Source organism: Fulmarus glacialis, unplaced genomic scaffold (genome assembly GCF_000690835.1).
Source record: "Fulmarus glacialis isolate BGI_N327 unplaced genomic scaffold, ASM69083v1 scaffold42722, whole genome shotgun sequence".
In the NCBI taxonomy this organism is placed as follows: domain Eukaryota; kingdom Metazoa; phylum Chordata; class Aves; order Procellariiformes; family Procellariidae; genus Fulmarus; species Fulmarus glacialis.
In genome coordinates, this window is record NW_009196983.1 from 1 (window position 1) to 14,957 (window position 14,957).

At 50.7% G+C, this 14,957-nt stretch overlaps 1 protein-coding gene across 1 annotated transcript; it reads right to left on the reverse strand.

The window, feature by feature from the left end:
- Positions 1-133: 133 nt before the first annotated feature.
- On the reverse strand, positions 134-14,494 carry PTCHD2 (patched domain containing 2). Its single transcript, XM_009572358.1, has 16 exons — positions 13,567-14,494; positions 12,072-12,291; positions 10,285-10,421; positions 9,717-9,851; positions 9,332-9,492; positions 8,831-8,970; positions 7,849-7,994; positions 6,206-6,367; positions 5,656-5,817; positions 5,107-5,229; positions 4,366-4,502; positions 3,543-3,724; positions 2,960-3,090; positions 2,677-2,852; positions 1,495-1,621; positions 134-312 (listed from the first exon to the last, which is right to left on the reverse strand). The coding sequence occupies exons 1-16, from the start codon at positions 14,492-14,494 to the stop codon at positions 134-136; spliced, it is 3,246 nt and encodes a 1,081-aa protein (XP_009570653.1).
- Positions 14,495-14,957: the final 463 nt, after the last annotated feature.

Consider the following 14,957-nt stretch of genomic DNA (forward strand, 5'->3'; position numbering starts at 1 on the left):
GATGTGTAGATGAAGTGCTTAGGGACATGATTTAGTGGGCATTGTAGTGTGGGGTTGACGGTTGGACTGGATGATCTTAGAAGTCTTTTCCAACCTTAATGATTCTATGATTCTAAGTTGCAAGAAGAAACTGTCACAAGGATAGATGACGATGCCATGTACTCACCGATTCAAATGCCATGGAGATCCACTGCACCTTCCCATCCTTCACCCCCACTGCCCCATGAGAGAGCTGTCCAGGCAGCAGGTTTGGCTCAGGGATGTTCTTGCACTCAGGGTGCAACATCTGCAGAAAGGAGGAGATGCTGTAACCTGGAGAGAAAGAAAGAGCAAGGGATGGAGGACAGGACAGGGAAAGGAAGCACATTGGAGCAAGGTGGGGAAAAAAAACCAACCAACCAAACAAACAAGAGAAAGTTGCAGGCCCCATTTGTCAGCAGCTGCTTCCCTCTTGCAACTCTGACTTGCCAAAGCCCTTGAGGTCTCAGCACCAGAGCCCTCAGCTGCTGCTAGCTTGAAAGGGTGCTCTGTGCCATCAGCACTGGACAGGACGCTACCACTGCTGTTTGTCCCCAGCCGTCGGGAAGCAGTACAAACAGCAAGCGCTGAGGAGCTGTCTGCCTGGCCTGGCAGGGGTTTTCTCCAGGCATGAGATTGGCTTTTGGCCTGAAGCCAATATACACTTCCTAGACTCAGCTCCACAGCCTTGTGACCTCTCAAGTTGGAAGAGACAGTCACTTGTTAGGTGTGAAGCCACAGGGGCAGTGAGTAACCTCATCACGAGATCAGGTGTGATTTGCTGGTTACTCAGGAGCTACTAAGAAGATATTTACTTGTCCAAAAGATTGAAAGTGTATCACAAGCAATACCCATGACTGGAAAGAACAGATGCAGTTCTGTTCTTATCTTCACCACATTAAATCCCAAAGAATATGCCCAGTGTCTTTGGAGTTAAAGAGACTATTTCTCTTTCTCATCTCCCAGAAAGCATGACCAGGGGCATGTTCTAGACGGGTAAAGCTGCCTTGGGAAGAAAAGGAGGCAGCAAGAAGCAGCCACCCTTTCTGGTTTGCTGTTGAGGACCCCAGCTCAAAAAAACACTGCTGCAAGTAGAGCTGCAGAACAGAGTTTGATCTTCTCGTCCCACTCGCTGTGTATTTCTCATCCCCAAAACAGTTGGCACAACACATGGAAGCATGAGGTGAATGGCCCATGGAGATGGAAGCTGTGACTTAAGCCAGTTGGAAACAGGCAGAGCTGTGCTACAGCCAGATCAGGAGAGCTGACTGCTGAGAGACACCTCTCCTCCCTGCACTGCCTGCATTTATCATCAACTGGTACCTCCCTTTCCTTTCCCTGCTTCATCAAGCTGGGATCTGAAAGTTTAAAAGCCCCTAGCAGCCACACTCCTCAGACTGGAGGGTGAGAACCAGCCTCCACCCAGGGACCCAGGATCTCCCCAAGGACTCTGTGGTTGGCGTTAGTCCTACCTACCAGAGGGCAGGCACTGAGCCCCTCCTGGCTTCACCAGCTCGGTGTTGCTGGCGATGGCTTTGCAGAGGCGGCACAGATTGCCAATCTCTTTGAAGAGGTCGAAGCTGTCATCATAGATAACGCTGCCCTTTCACAAGGAGACACAACAATAAGAGCACCACACGTGAGGCATACACACAGCAAATGGCACAAGAAGGCAGAAGCTGAGTCTTCTCCTGGTACACAGCCTGGGACTAGCTTATACAGACCACAGGTTATATGGTGGAAAAACTCAGACATCTTTGCCTCACCAGATAATCCAGGAAGAAACTACGTGCCTCCCCACTCCCCGCCCCCCAAAAAAAAAAAAAAAAAAAAAAAAAAATCCCACGAGAAAAGCAGACCAGGCAGTATGACAGAAGCACTGTTAAATAAATAGCCACCATGCCATGCCCAAACCCATTAGGGTCTGCCCCTAAGGAGCAGCTCGGAATCCCTAGCAGTGCCCAGCACGAAGCTCCAGCTTTCTGCCAACTCCACTGCCTGCATTTTGCACTGCCCCCTCCAGAGGAAACAGGCAAAAGCTGATTCTGCACAGTGCCCCCAAATCAGAAGGCAGGAAGAACAGCAGAAAGCTGAAGTGCATCTGCCAAGTGACCAGAGCTAAGCATAATTTTTCTAGGGAAAGGCTGTGAATGTGTCAAGGTATCACATCTGGGAGATAAGCTGCTCCTGGAAAAGTCACATTTAGTAACCTTTCCCCAGAGTAATTGATTTGTATTTTTTCATGTTAATATCTCATAACAAGATAAACAATTATAGAAGAATATCAGTTCCCTGGATCTTGAATTTGTAGTGAGATTTTCATACTGAGCTCAAGGTGGGTTTGCTTCTAAAATCCTCAGGAAAGCCAGATTTAGATTCAAAATTAGAAGGTTAGCTATTGCACTCAGAAAGGGATTTTCTGAAAAGTCTGAAGTGATTTCAGTAAGGGCTTCCTGATCTCCATTATTTGTGAATTCGCTAAAACAGAAGTGTACTTTTGGATTGTCACAATGCCACCACCATCTCTGCTATTCCATCTGTCTAGACCGCTGGACCACGCTGCCTTGGCTGTGGGGATTAACTAAACACCATCCAGGGAGACCGTCCTTCACTCATCAGCCCCGAGTGTGCCTGTCCAGCATGACAGAATGTGTGTACCATGTCTCCGATTACGTGGTTGTCCAGGCGTCTTGTGCGATTAACACCTCTGATACCAAACACTACAAACACCATGGCTCCCGTGTCTACCAGCGGCCGCACTGCTGGCTTCCCGCAGCCCGTGTTCATGCAAGGGTTAAATCCAGAAGTGGCCGATAGCTTTGCTTTGGGTGCTGCTGTCAAATACAGAAGAAAGGTTGGTTACCTCAGAAGGGGGCAAAAAAAGGTCTGACACTCTGGCGCAGACAGCCAGACATGGCTGAACAGGTCCTTATCAGCTTACCTTTCTCATTGGGAACATAAAGGATGCCTTTGGTGGGTCCATCTGGGCTAGAGCTGAGAAGACAGCCAGGAGGTGCTACACACACTCGGCCATGGTAAGGGGGCTTGTGCGACTGGGCAAAATACAGTTTCCTGTGCAGCAAAGAAAGTTTGTTATGGTGAATCAGAGGTAATAAAGATGTGTCCAATGCATTACACGGAAACAGATGTTCTCAGGGACAAAAGGAAAGGAAGAGGTGAGCAACTCCAGACCTGGATCCCTAGCTATTGCATATTCTGTGCTGCCTGTTCAGACCAAGAGTTCAGGTGGGTAAGGGCAAGACCAAGATCAGCAATGTCTTTTGGCCACCCAAAGAAGCCTTCAGTCACAGTCCTGCACCTGTCAAGCCTTTGACACATTAATGATGCTATAGGCCTGCAAAATAACTTTGCAAAGATAGGGCACATTTGCAGCAAAGCAAGTCCTAGGGCCATGGATGTCACCAACTGAGGGCAAGACTGGCACTGGACATTAGGCATCCCGTATCAGCCACTCAGCTGTGCTGGTTTTGCTGCCTGGCCTTGAGTTGGTTTTGGAAGGTTACCGTGTTCGCTGCTGCTCCTTGGCGGCCACGTAGAAACTGAAGTCGAACTTCCAGCCTCTCTTGGTGTCACAGGACAAGGTGGTCATCATCCACTTCCTGGGGCTCGTCTGCTTAAGCAGCCCTACTGTGGACACACAAGCTGTCAGCTTCCTGGTGAAGTTACCGAAAGGCACTCTATACACCTAAGCAATGGATTAATGAAAACAGACACTTAACTCCACAGGGTTGCAGCCTGTTGCACATTAGCATCACACACTCCCCTCCTCCCTGAGCACTGGCACAGCCACACAGAATGAGCACTGCAGGCACAAACCCAGCCAGCCCCCAGCCTGCCTCCTTCCCAGGGTTGGCCAGTGTGTGATGGGGCCCCTCACCACCCCCATTCTCTGTGGTCTAGGCTGAATGGTGGCTGCTCTGTCCAGGGTGAGGGACAGCTGAAAGCAAGTCCCCCTGGGGGTGTGTGTCCAATATGGCCTGTGTCTGTGGATGGACAGAAGGAGGTAGTGGGAATCCAGCTGTCTCAGTAGCAGTTTCTACTAGAATGAGCTCAGCCGATGATGCCAGGCCTCATCTGATCTCCACAGACACCCACACTTCTGCTCCCATTGCTGACACCAACAGATAAGTATTGTGGCACTGCCAGGCGTAATCTCTAACGATGCCAGGCACAATGCCCTCCGTGTTAGCTACCTTACTGCAATGCCCTGCAAATTTTATCCTGAGCTACCTAGGACCCTGTGGAGAAACAGGAGGAGGCTCTTGTGCTCACCTGTTGAGTGCTGCACTCTTGATAGAGGGGTCCAACATCCCTGGACTGACTCACCTGGAATGAAGGCACCTCCCCGTCTCCCGGTGACACCATCTGCCAGGGGGCAGGGACACTGGCATTGAGCGAGAATCTGTAGATGGCTGGCCTTCCCTTGCTTCTGGACTTGGAGATATACACGGTCCCCTGGAGATCTGAAGAAAACAGAGGGCATGAGGGTTAGTGGTACTTCTCAATCAGCAAATCCTACAGACATGGGCAGCAGCAAAGGAGGGTTCTTCTGGTCTGCTGTCTCCTCTGGGGCAGCAAGCACAGCCTCTGCCTTCTAGCAGCACAGCACACCTTTCAAAGGTTTTCACTGAGCTGCAGTAATTCCTGATGGCTTATTGATTCATGTCATCTCAGGACCTGGCCCAATAACTCTTTTATCCTCAAAATCCCTTGCAAAGCAGGGTGAATTTACTCTCCTCACAGCCTGCCAACAAGGTTGTGACACAGGACCGGGATGCAAAAGCTCTGAGCTCCTAGCCCTGTACTCAGACCAGGCAGACCAGAGGGGTTTGTCACTAGACTGTACTGTCACCTGGGTTATAGGACCATGTCCTAGAGGACAGTAGGCATTCAGGGGAAGGGGGATTGTAATGATGCCCCTTACATCCAGCAGCAAGCTAGGGCTCAGTGGGACAGGGTCTGAAGAGACTTGTTTCCCACCAGCTATTCAGAGATCATATGATTTAGTTTTTACCTGAGAGAGGGTCCTGGACCCAAATGTGGTCGCAGTCATCATGCCCCACTTACCTTGCTGCCCTGTATCACTTATGCTCCCTTTGCTTCCCCAAGTTGACCCTGAGCCCCTCTTCTTTTTTTCCAAGGATGTTCGGACGTTGTTCTGCAAACTGTGGGGCTTTTCCTGAAACAAACCTGTCCCACAAGGTTAGTCAGGGAGGAAAGAGTTAATGGCATGACAAGAGACCCACCAGCCCTGCGCACTCCACAGACTCTGCTATTGAACACCAAACCCTCAGAGCCACAGAACCCCAGCTGGTCACTGGCATGTGACCAGCACTTTTGAGTAAAAGTAGTCAATTTTCATGGACTATAAAGGAATTGCTCCAGCAGAAACACTCAGGCAGTTCCTGGCTAAAGGAGGAAATACTTTTCAAAATACTCCACTCCTACAGGCAACTCAACCATCCCACTCCCAAAGTGCGCCTCCCTTCAATGGGGTCCATCCAATGTCCAATGAGACATTCAAACAACGTCGGCCTCTACCTGATGTTTAGGCTCCTCCAGCCCAGGGCTTAGGCCAGGCTGCATCCCCCGTGGTCTGGGGACCAGCACTCTCACCTGAGCAGGTAATGCAGGAGATGCCTTCAGCACTCAGGTTGTATTTCAGGTCTAGCAGCACCTGGATGTTAGTGTCTGGCCGGAACAAGACTGGAGCACGGCTAGCTGGATGGAGGCGGCTAGCGAAGAATATGGACAGGAGCAAAACAAAGAGAAAGAGCCCTGCAAGGAGAAGCCCAGGTAAGTGTGTGGGACCCTACATGCATCTTGCACTTAGGACTTAGACAGCAGGGGTGTGGCAGAAAGATGGTATTTTCAACAGGAAAAAGGAACAGCCCCAAAACCACACTGGCAGCTGGGCTTTCTTGTAATGACCCCCATGCCTGGATAACCCCATCAGGACTTGCCATTTCAGATCTCAGTGAAAGGAGAGGGATGGAAAAGTCTTAGAGTTCCTCATGCAGTTCCCTTAGGGACTGAGTTAGAAGCCATCTATTATGTCCCTTTTCTCAATCTCTTGTCACTAAAAATCTAGGCTTGGGGACTGATTGAGATGCTGTCAAACCCTCTAAAATCCATGCAGATGGAATACCCCCCCCCCCTTCCTTACCCACAATCACCCATCTGCTCTTCACTGCAGACCACAGCACCCAGTGTTCCAGCAGCTCCTGCAGATGAGTTATCAAGTGACCCCGGTTGCTCTTCTCTGGAGGGAGCTGCAGATTTTCCGGCACCACAGATACCAAGGGGACATCCCCCATTTCCAGGGAGACTAGAAAGAGAGAGAAATCAAAGGCAGTCTCAGTGCTGAGTGTCATGAGTGTCTCTCTCAGTTTCTGCTCTCCTTTACAAAATCTGCAAGGTGCTGTACAACTCACTCAAGCTAAGGAGATGGAGTAAGACCCAGGCAGAGGCAGTGACTTGCCCAGGATGTCATAGAAAGCATCTTTTCCAAGTCACTGCCATGTGACAGCTACACTTCTAAATCCATAGTTCAGTCCAAAGCCTATGCTTCAGGCTATTCTTCCTTTGCCAGATCCCACTAACATTGTCCATATGGTCACAGGGACACTGCACGTTTCTTGGGCCAAGCAAAATTTGTCCCTGTCCCACTAAGTATGGCTTGCAGGTAATTACACACAGCTGACTGTTCCTGACTCCTATTTGATCTCTTTACCCCAGCTCAGGGATGCCTAAGGAACTGCCCTCTCGTCTACAGGTGAGAAGTGGGCACTTGCTGTAGCAGGGTCAAAGTGCGCCTGGCATGCTGTACAGCTGACCGACAAACCATGCTTGGTCACCAACTGGAACAAGCTGCTTTGCTTCTTCACAAGTTACCTGATGCCCAGGGGCCCCTGGAGAAAAGAATCCTGTTGTTTACTCTGCTCAAGGGAAGGGAAGGAGTTATTTCCATATATTACCATTGCATGTGGCTCTAGCATACTAAGGAGACAGCTCTTGCAGTGCCAAAGCTTAGTTGTCTGCCTATCAAAGGCAGCTCAGAGCCTACTCTGCAGGGAGGGGGTCTGCATACCGCTGTGGGATTGATGGGCTCCCAGCCATTGATCCATTTGCCTCCAGTTCCAGTTTGCTGCTAGACCTGAAGGCTACTCACTGCCCAGACCACTCCTGTTGTAGGTTTTAAAAGAAAGGAGATCCCAGCAAGTTTTAAAAGCCAAGTACAACAGAGCATGACCCCCGTAAGCACCCTTATCTTTGATCAGGGCTAGAAGGATTATATCCTGCTAATAAGAGATAGGGAATTTCTGGGCTCTTTTTCTAGATTGATTATGTGGTCAAAGGCAAGTCATTGCCCTCTTCTTGCTGTGACAGAGGACATGATCTGAGGAGGTGATGCTGGAGAATAATAAAGTGTTCTCTCGCCTGCTTCTCAAATGCAGCACTCTGAATGGCAGGGAAGAGGTGAAAACTCTTTACTCAAAGGTGAGCTGCCCTGGTGCTATGGATTAGATGTTTCATGGCTACATCCATGTTGCAATCAGCGATTCCAGCCAGAAAGTACAATCCACATTAGACCCAAAAGGATTAGCAAAGTAGTTAGAAAGCATGTATCAACACCCACTGAAGACCTCAAAGCAATTTACAACCATTAGTGAGTTCAGACTCCTACAACCTCCTGTGACAGCACCATCTCCAGCTTAAAAGTACGGAAACTGAGGCACGGACCAGTGACAGTGCAGGATGAACAGGGCAGTGTGGTCCCCCTGAAGGCACTACACAACAGGCACATACCGGGCTCCTCCTCCACACTGAGCAGTGGGATGTCATCATCGAGATAGGGAAGTGTCTCTCTGCCTACTCTGGACGTGGCCTCTGAAGCAATGAAGAGGTCTTCAGCCAGGTGCAAGGCACTCTTTTTGGTGCACTTCTGACTACAGCTGGATTGGAGCAGGGAAGGAGACAAAGGCATGAGTTTTAAGCCACATACCCTGCAAAGAGTTACCAGTTGGCTCCTTCAGTGACAAGGAGAGCAGCAACAGCCTGCTCCAATTACTTGGAAGGACAACAGGCAGTGCCATGAGCCATTTCCATTGCTAAGTGCTGAGAGGTCAGGGGCTGAGTTGCTAAGTGCTGAGCGCTCAGGGGCTGAGCTGCTACAGCAAAGCAGTAGCAGGCTGGGCTGGGTACCCAGAGCAGGGCTGAGCCATGAACACTGGGCGCTGAGTGACGGAACTTTCAGCAGTTCATCTCCCTGCTAATGAATTAAATCAGGCCAGGTCATCTGCACTGCTAAAGAGCAGGGGAAGGGGAAATGTGCTGACTTTCAAATACAAATCTGCATGCACTGCTTGTACTCATGGGCAGGAGCAATGTTGATCTGTCTGCCTCGCAGGGCCTGTGTCTCCACAGCTTGAGGATTTAGCTGTGCAATAAGTGTTCTGAGGACACAAATGGCTCCAATACTCTGTGGGATTCAACAAAGAGGTATGACTGGCACTGCAGAGTCTGGCTCCTGGGAGGAACCTGCGCATACACCAGAGGGAATAAGACTGGGAACTGGCCCTTCCATTGTGCCCCAATCTGGAATGGCAGAAGTTAAATTTCCTTTCTGTTAGAGACTAACAGGGAATGGCGAAGCCAAGCTGCCTGCGGGGGATGAGGATAACTGAGAAGGATGAGGATAACTGAGAGGATAGGGCAGGGATTTGCACACTGCCTTGGCCATGAGTTCCACAACAACTTTGCACTCACACAAGGAGGCTCCAGGGCTCACCTGGTTTGGCAGGAGCTCTCTAGTGGGGACACATAAAGGGTCCATATTCCAAGAGCAGCTGGCATGGTGAAGAGCACAGCTACCCAGCAGCAGGACACAATCAGCGACATGAAGAGTCCAAAGTCATGCACGGCTGGGATCTACATGAAGAGAGAGAACATGGAGTTGGGATCAACTGGGGCAGGAGACGTGAACAGACATCAAGAAAGAGATATCTGGAGGAACCTGAGAATAGCACATGCTGACCTCAGTCATGGTAGTCAGCAAACCTGGTAGGTACAGAGCTGAGCTGATCAATGGCACAGGAAATATTGCCTTGGATGCCGATACAGGGAGAGCGTCCACTGCCTTAGAGCAGGTAAGGGACAGCCCTCTAGGGCAAGCAAGTGCAGCATGCCACTGTGCTGGAGGAGAGGGCAGAAAGATGGTGCTGGCAGCTTCCCTCTCTATTAGGGCCTCTGGCAGAAACAGAAAGCCCCAAATCCCAAAGCTGCAGTATACCTGAGAGAAGATGTTGGCAGCATATGCTGCAGCCGTGGTCAGGGAAGTGAAGAAGGTGGCCTTCCCTGCTGTCTGGATAGTATGGATCATGCGAAGTCGCAGGTCCTTGAGGTGGGTGGCTTGGCGGTAGGTGTTGATGAAAACAAAAACATCATCAACCCCTGGGAAAAGAGGGGGAAGATTTTGATATTTTGCTCACAGTAGGGACACATGCTAAAAGTCTAATTTCTCCTCAACATCTCACCTGCAAATATTTCACTTACAGGTAATGGAGGGAAAGGGCTTGAAAATTCAATCTGCATTTGCCACCATCACCTTTCTCTATCCTGCAGGCAGGAGTTATGGCAAGGCAGCACAGGTAGGTTTTGAGTAAGGAGGTGCTTACCAATCCCCACAATGACAAAGGCAGCCACACCATTGAGTATACCCAGGTACTGGATCCCAAATACGACGTGGTACAGGAACAGAGCCACCAGGCAGCTTAGCCCAATACTGGCAATGCCAAAGAATGACAGGAACACTACAGGAGGAAAGAACATGGAAAAAATAGTACTGCTGGCTGCCCCCTGCGAGAACAGACACCTCCCACCTGCCCTGTCGGAATACTGGTTCCCAGGAGTGTGTTGGTGACAGAGAATAGCTCAGGGCTGCAAGAGTACTGCTTCCAGACCCCTTCCCATGAGGCCCATCCATGAAATTATATCAGCTTTATACCAGCATTAGTAAGATGGGAATTTGCATTTTATCCCTGTTCTTCTGTGAGCCTTCCCCCCATCCTGGCCACAGATCTCTGCTCTGGAGAACCAGACTCTCATGACCTTCTGCACGCTGCTGTGCCACAAAGTTAGGCTGGTGTCAGGGCATCAGAGCCTCTCCTGGGGCTTGCACAGACACAGGGAGTCACGGCATATTTGGCTTTGTGTGAGAGCAGGGCAGCCGTGACTGCAGCCTACCTGAGCAGGAGGTAAGGATGTAGACCAAGACAGCTATGCAGCTACTGCTGATGAAGGCCAGCAACATGTCATTGTTGAAGGTCCTCCTCACTTCATAGTCAAACAAATCCGTCCCTCCATACAGCACCTGGACTTTGCTAGGGTGGGAAGATATAAGGGAAGGAAGAGGAGTAGGCAGAGTTGAGTGTAAAGGGAGCAGAGCCAGGGGATTTAACAAAGCAGGGGATTTAACAAAGCACAATGTCTCCCCCAGAGCCAAAGGACGTCACTGCTCTAATAAACTTGGCAATTCTCTGAGGAAACAGCTCAGAGTGGTGAGAGCAGGTTCAACAAGGTTGCTGCTGGAGGTGAAGTTCACACACGAAGGGAGAAAAATAAAAGAGCACGTCTAATATTTTTAAAATTCCTCCAGTGCATGGTGGGTCTTTGGCACTAATAGACTTCTTGCTGTCAGCAAACAGCTCCTGAAGCCTCCAAAGCCAATTCCATCTGGAATCCTAATCATTGCTTATTATATTAAGCACAAAGGTAATAACCAGCAGATGCAGGCAGAGTGAGAGCTTATCAGAAACCGTATGATTTACCAGCTTCTGCTTCTGGAAGCAGGCTTTGAGCGGAAGTAATCCAAGATAATTTAACCAGGAGTACAATAACACTACACCATAGGAGGCTATCAGGAATCCAAGCTTCAGAACCGAGCCTTGGCCGCAATTCTCTTTCAGCTTCCCATAACTGCAACCCACTCTGCCAGCCCATTGTGACAACGCCCTGTGGCTGCCTGCTTTCAGGGCTGACAAGGGCTGGCTGCATTTCACTCTGCTTTTGACAACTTGTATCCCTTCATTCTGGGAGCTATTGAGATTCAGAGCACTAGAGAGCTGGAGACTGAGAAGGTACACTGGGACTCAATGCCTTCCCTCAGCTGTCTGGATACTGGGCTACTTTTTTAGCCCTTTTCACTCTATTTTACCATCTCCCTCTCACCAGCACTGAGCAAAGCCCTATTCAACCAAAGTCATACAGACCTGGCAGTAAAAAAAGCCTGCATTTCCTGAAACTTATCCTGCCCTGAAACTCCCCTCCCCATCTCTCTGTACAAAGAGCAAACACTTCTGGAAGGAATTACACTGGCATGAGCAAAAGCAGAATCAGATGCGCAGGCTGATGCCTTGAGTAAGGACCATTTCTCCCCCTGCATCAGACCAATTGGGGCCAAATTCAGACCAGGAAGGCAGAGAAGCAGCTCTGTTGGAGCCAGTGGAATTGGACTTGTGAGATGGAAGCAAACAGATCCAATGCCAGACAGGGGCTGAGTGGAAAGGCAGGCACTGAATTCAATTTTTGGGTCCCTTTCATTGTCTCTACTGATGTCTCTGGCGTGTTGCTGCAGTAGGAAGTGGCATTAAAGGGAAGCATATGAGTGGTTTTCTGCCATATGCTCCCCACCCTCATTCACAGCACTGTGCGTGAGCCCAACTTCAAAGGAGATGCTTTTTCTCCTTCGTCTGGAGCATTACACCATGGCCACTGTTTGAGACTGACCAGCAGTCTGAGCTGGCACACCAAGCCTTCTGTGCCTTCCAGGTGAGACTGAATGCTGCACGGCTATCGGAGCAGAGCAGGCATGTCTGCCCTGCGTAAACCTTAAGACAGAACTTTTACACCCTGAAGGGCCTATTCCATCTACTCCTTTAGTCCAACAGAAAGCACCATCTCTCCAACCTCTGCCTTTCCGTGCTCTCGCCCACTCCCAGCAAGGCACCTGCCCTATCTGCACAGACCCTCACCTTGTGGATTGCTTGGCCAGCATGGCCACGTAGGTGATGACAAAGTTCTGGAACTTGCGGCGCTGCTCCTCCCAGCGGTCCTCCACCGAGTAGTAGTTCGGCAGTGGTGCCCCAAAGAGGATTTCACTCCGCAGCAGGGAGCTTTTCATGTTCTCAGCAGACAAGCCCTCATCCACATACCAGTAGAATTCAGGGTGAGTCATGGCCAGCTCCAGGGACCCTGTGGGAAAAAGCAGTGCCACTTTTGTTAGGTCCTCCTTAGTTGACTTGGTAAGGCTCAGGGTCTAGTCTGACAAAGGGAAACTGGGAGTGATCCTGTCTTTCATCAGTGATGCTAACTGCTGTTGCCTTGCAGAGAGCGTGGGGGGCTGGGGAAAGCTGGATTGCAAAGACTCACGTTCCACTTCTGCTCTGTGACTCTGCTTGCGATATGGCCTACATGCAGTTCCCCATCAAGGACGCATCTTCCACCCAACTGTGATCTGAACTACAGCTCCCCCAAGCAGCAATGCACACAACATCCCCATCAATACTCCCACTGCTGGGTGCACTTAGTTGTCGTACATTGGGCCAATATTTGCTCCATTACACTGGGAAGCACAAGAGCCAAACAATGCCCATGGAAGATGAGGAATCCTGGCTCTGCTGTGACCTGGTATCTCTGCCATCCGATGGTGTGAGGGATGCAGAGATGGAGGCACTCAGCTAGTTCTGAGTAAGACACACGGCCTGTCTACCTCCAAAATCCAAGTTCCCTTGAGTTCATGCCAGAAAGACCCAGAAACCATGCTTGTTCCTGTTTTGGTAGCAGAACTGTTACTCACACTGGAGCAGATGGAGTTAATTTTTTGCCTGCTCCCTCTATGGCTCCTGGACAGCCATCATCTGCAGCCTGTGCTTGAGAGACAGATGGAGGCTTCATCCCACAGCCACATCGCACCCACAGACTCCTTATGATTCACCTCTCTTTCACCATCCAGAGCCTCTGCTCTGCCAGAAGGGCATAGTACAGGGTACAGAGCTGGGAGGAGGAGGCAGGGCCTTCCTCCTCCTCTCCATATAGAAGCCTTTCCAGTTGGTGACTCACAAGCTGCCTTTCAAGCTCCAGAGCAGCCCACAGACCTCTTTCATCTGCTCCATGGTGCAGGGAAGCTCATCTCTACTGTCTGTCCAAGACTTGACATTCCTCTAGTCAACCACAGTCTTTCACAGGGGACAAGGGTCAGTAGAAGGCATCCGTACAATGCAGAACTTCCCCTCATTTGTCCCCCTCGCTCACCTGTTGGGGCCTGTGTGACCCACAACTGGGGTTGCAGAGGCTTTGCTGAAAGGGTAGAAGAGTGGCCCTAGCGCAGAAAAGAAGATTCCTCTCAGCATCTTCCTCTCTGCACAAGGCAGTCACCCCTCTTAGCTGCACACCAGTAAGTGATTGCCTGAACTTGCAGGAGATGCATGCCTTAAACATGCCAGCCCTCACCCACGGCCCTCAGCTCACCTTGGATGTCAGCAAGGTCTTGTCCCATGCCATCATAGTAAATCTTCCCTCCTCTCTCAGTGGGGAAAAAGTAGGTCATGAGGGAGCTGGGAGGGGAGCAGTAGGAATAAGAGCCCAGAGGCAGGTCCTTCAAGACCTCGTGGGGCTTCCAGCAGAACTCCCGGAAGCGAGGGTGGTCCATGATCTTGCGCTCGACCTCATGGATGGTAACTAGGCGCTCAGTGGTGAAGATGTTGTTTTCAGAGTCCCCCCTAGCCAGAAAAATGAGCTCGATGCGCCAGTGGGCATGTGTCTGTGTGTTGGCGCTGATGTAAGTGCTGGAGTAGTCCCAGCGTGGGGCACCCCTCCCAACTCGGGAAGTCCGGTTTCCTGTGTTCAGGTGGGCATGGGGCTTGGGGGAACTCGTCCTGCCCTCTGGGGTGCTGCGTTTGACCCGCGTGCTGACCCCAAGACGGGAAGCATTGAGGTGAAGCTGCTGGAGCTGCTCAAAGATGAGCCTCTGCAGGGTTTCAGAGGTGAAGTCAGCCAGGTCCCGGCGGTTCCTCCCCCATGACCCAAACTGGGACTTGAGGGCCAAGGCAAGTGCATCAAAGCGCTGAGAGGACTCGTGGTTGCGGATCTCAAAAGCATTGTAAGAGATGTCAATATCCAGGGCTGGGTAGTGGAGGAACATGACAACAGCAAGCACAGCTGGGATGGCACAGCCCAGGAAAAGGATTAAGCCAGCACAGTACGGGTTGGTAAATATCCAGCCAACAATATTCCAGAAGCCAGACGTGGGCAGCGTAACACGCAGGGGCCTGACTCTGCATGGGCTTTTCCCACACAACAGAGCACCCTCCCGCCTCTTCCAGGAGCTGAAGGCTACCTCTTCATCTTCCTCATCCAGCCAGGCGTCCTGTAACAAGGGGTCATCCTCTGTGTCCATGTCCAGCGCCTGCACAAAGGGGTAGAGAAAAGCAGTCAGCAAGGCCCAGCACTGGGTGTCACCAGGCACAGCCATGATCCATAGCAGTTGCCAAAGGGTCTCAACAGCAGAGCCAGGGAGGGAGGCACACTCCGGTTCTCAGCCCTGTGCCCTCAGCAGCAAAGCATGACTCCTTTCAAACCCTACAGATTTGCTACAGCCACTGAAAGGACAGGCTCGCCATGGGGTATCCCACACCCTGCCTGGCAGAGGAACCTGAGAGGGGAGAAGTTCAAACTACAGTCCCAGAGCTTAGTGCTGTAGCAGAAGGGGGCTCTGCATGGCTCCAGGAACACCAGGCATGGAGATGACAGGGGATTCACAGTATGCTGCTCAGACTGCAGAAGCAGGAACATTTAATTAGCTAACCTGGTTCTCATGCCCAGGAACAGTTCATGCTACCAGATGAAAAATGCAAGGGACC

Bases quoted from the DNA above. Each gene is read 5' to 3' on its own strand.
- PTCHD2 (XM_009572358.1), bottom strand. From the start codon at position 14,494: ATGGACACAGAGGATGACCCCTTGTTACAGGACGCCTGGCTGGATGAG. The intron at 7,995-8,830 runs GTGAGCCCTGGA...GCTCCAATCCAG, and splicing joins GAGAGCTCCTGCCAAACCAG to CTGTAGTCAGAAGTGCACCA. The intron at 6,368-7,848 runs GTATGTGCCTGT...CTCTCTTTCTAG, and splicing joins CAGTGTGGAGGAGGAGCCCG to TCTCCCTGGAAATGGGGGAT.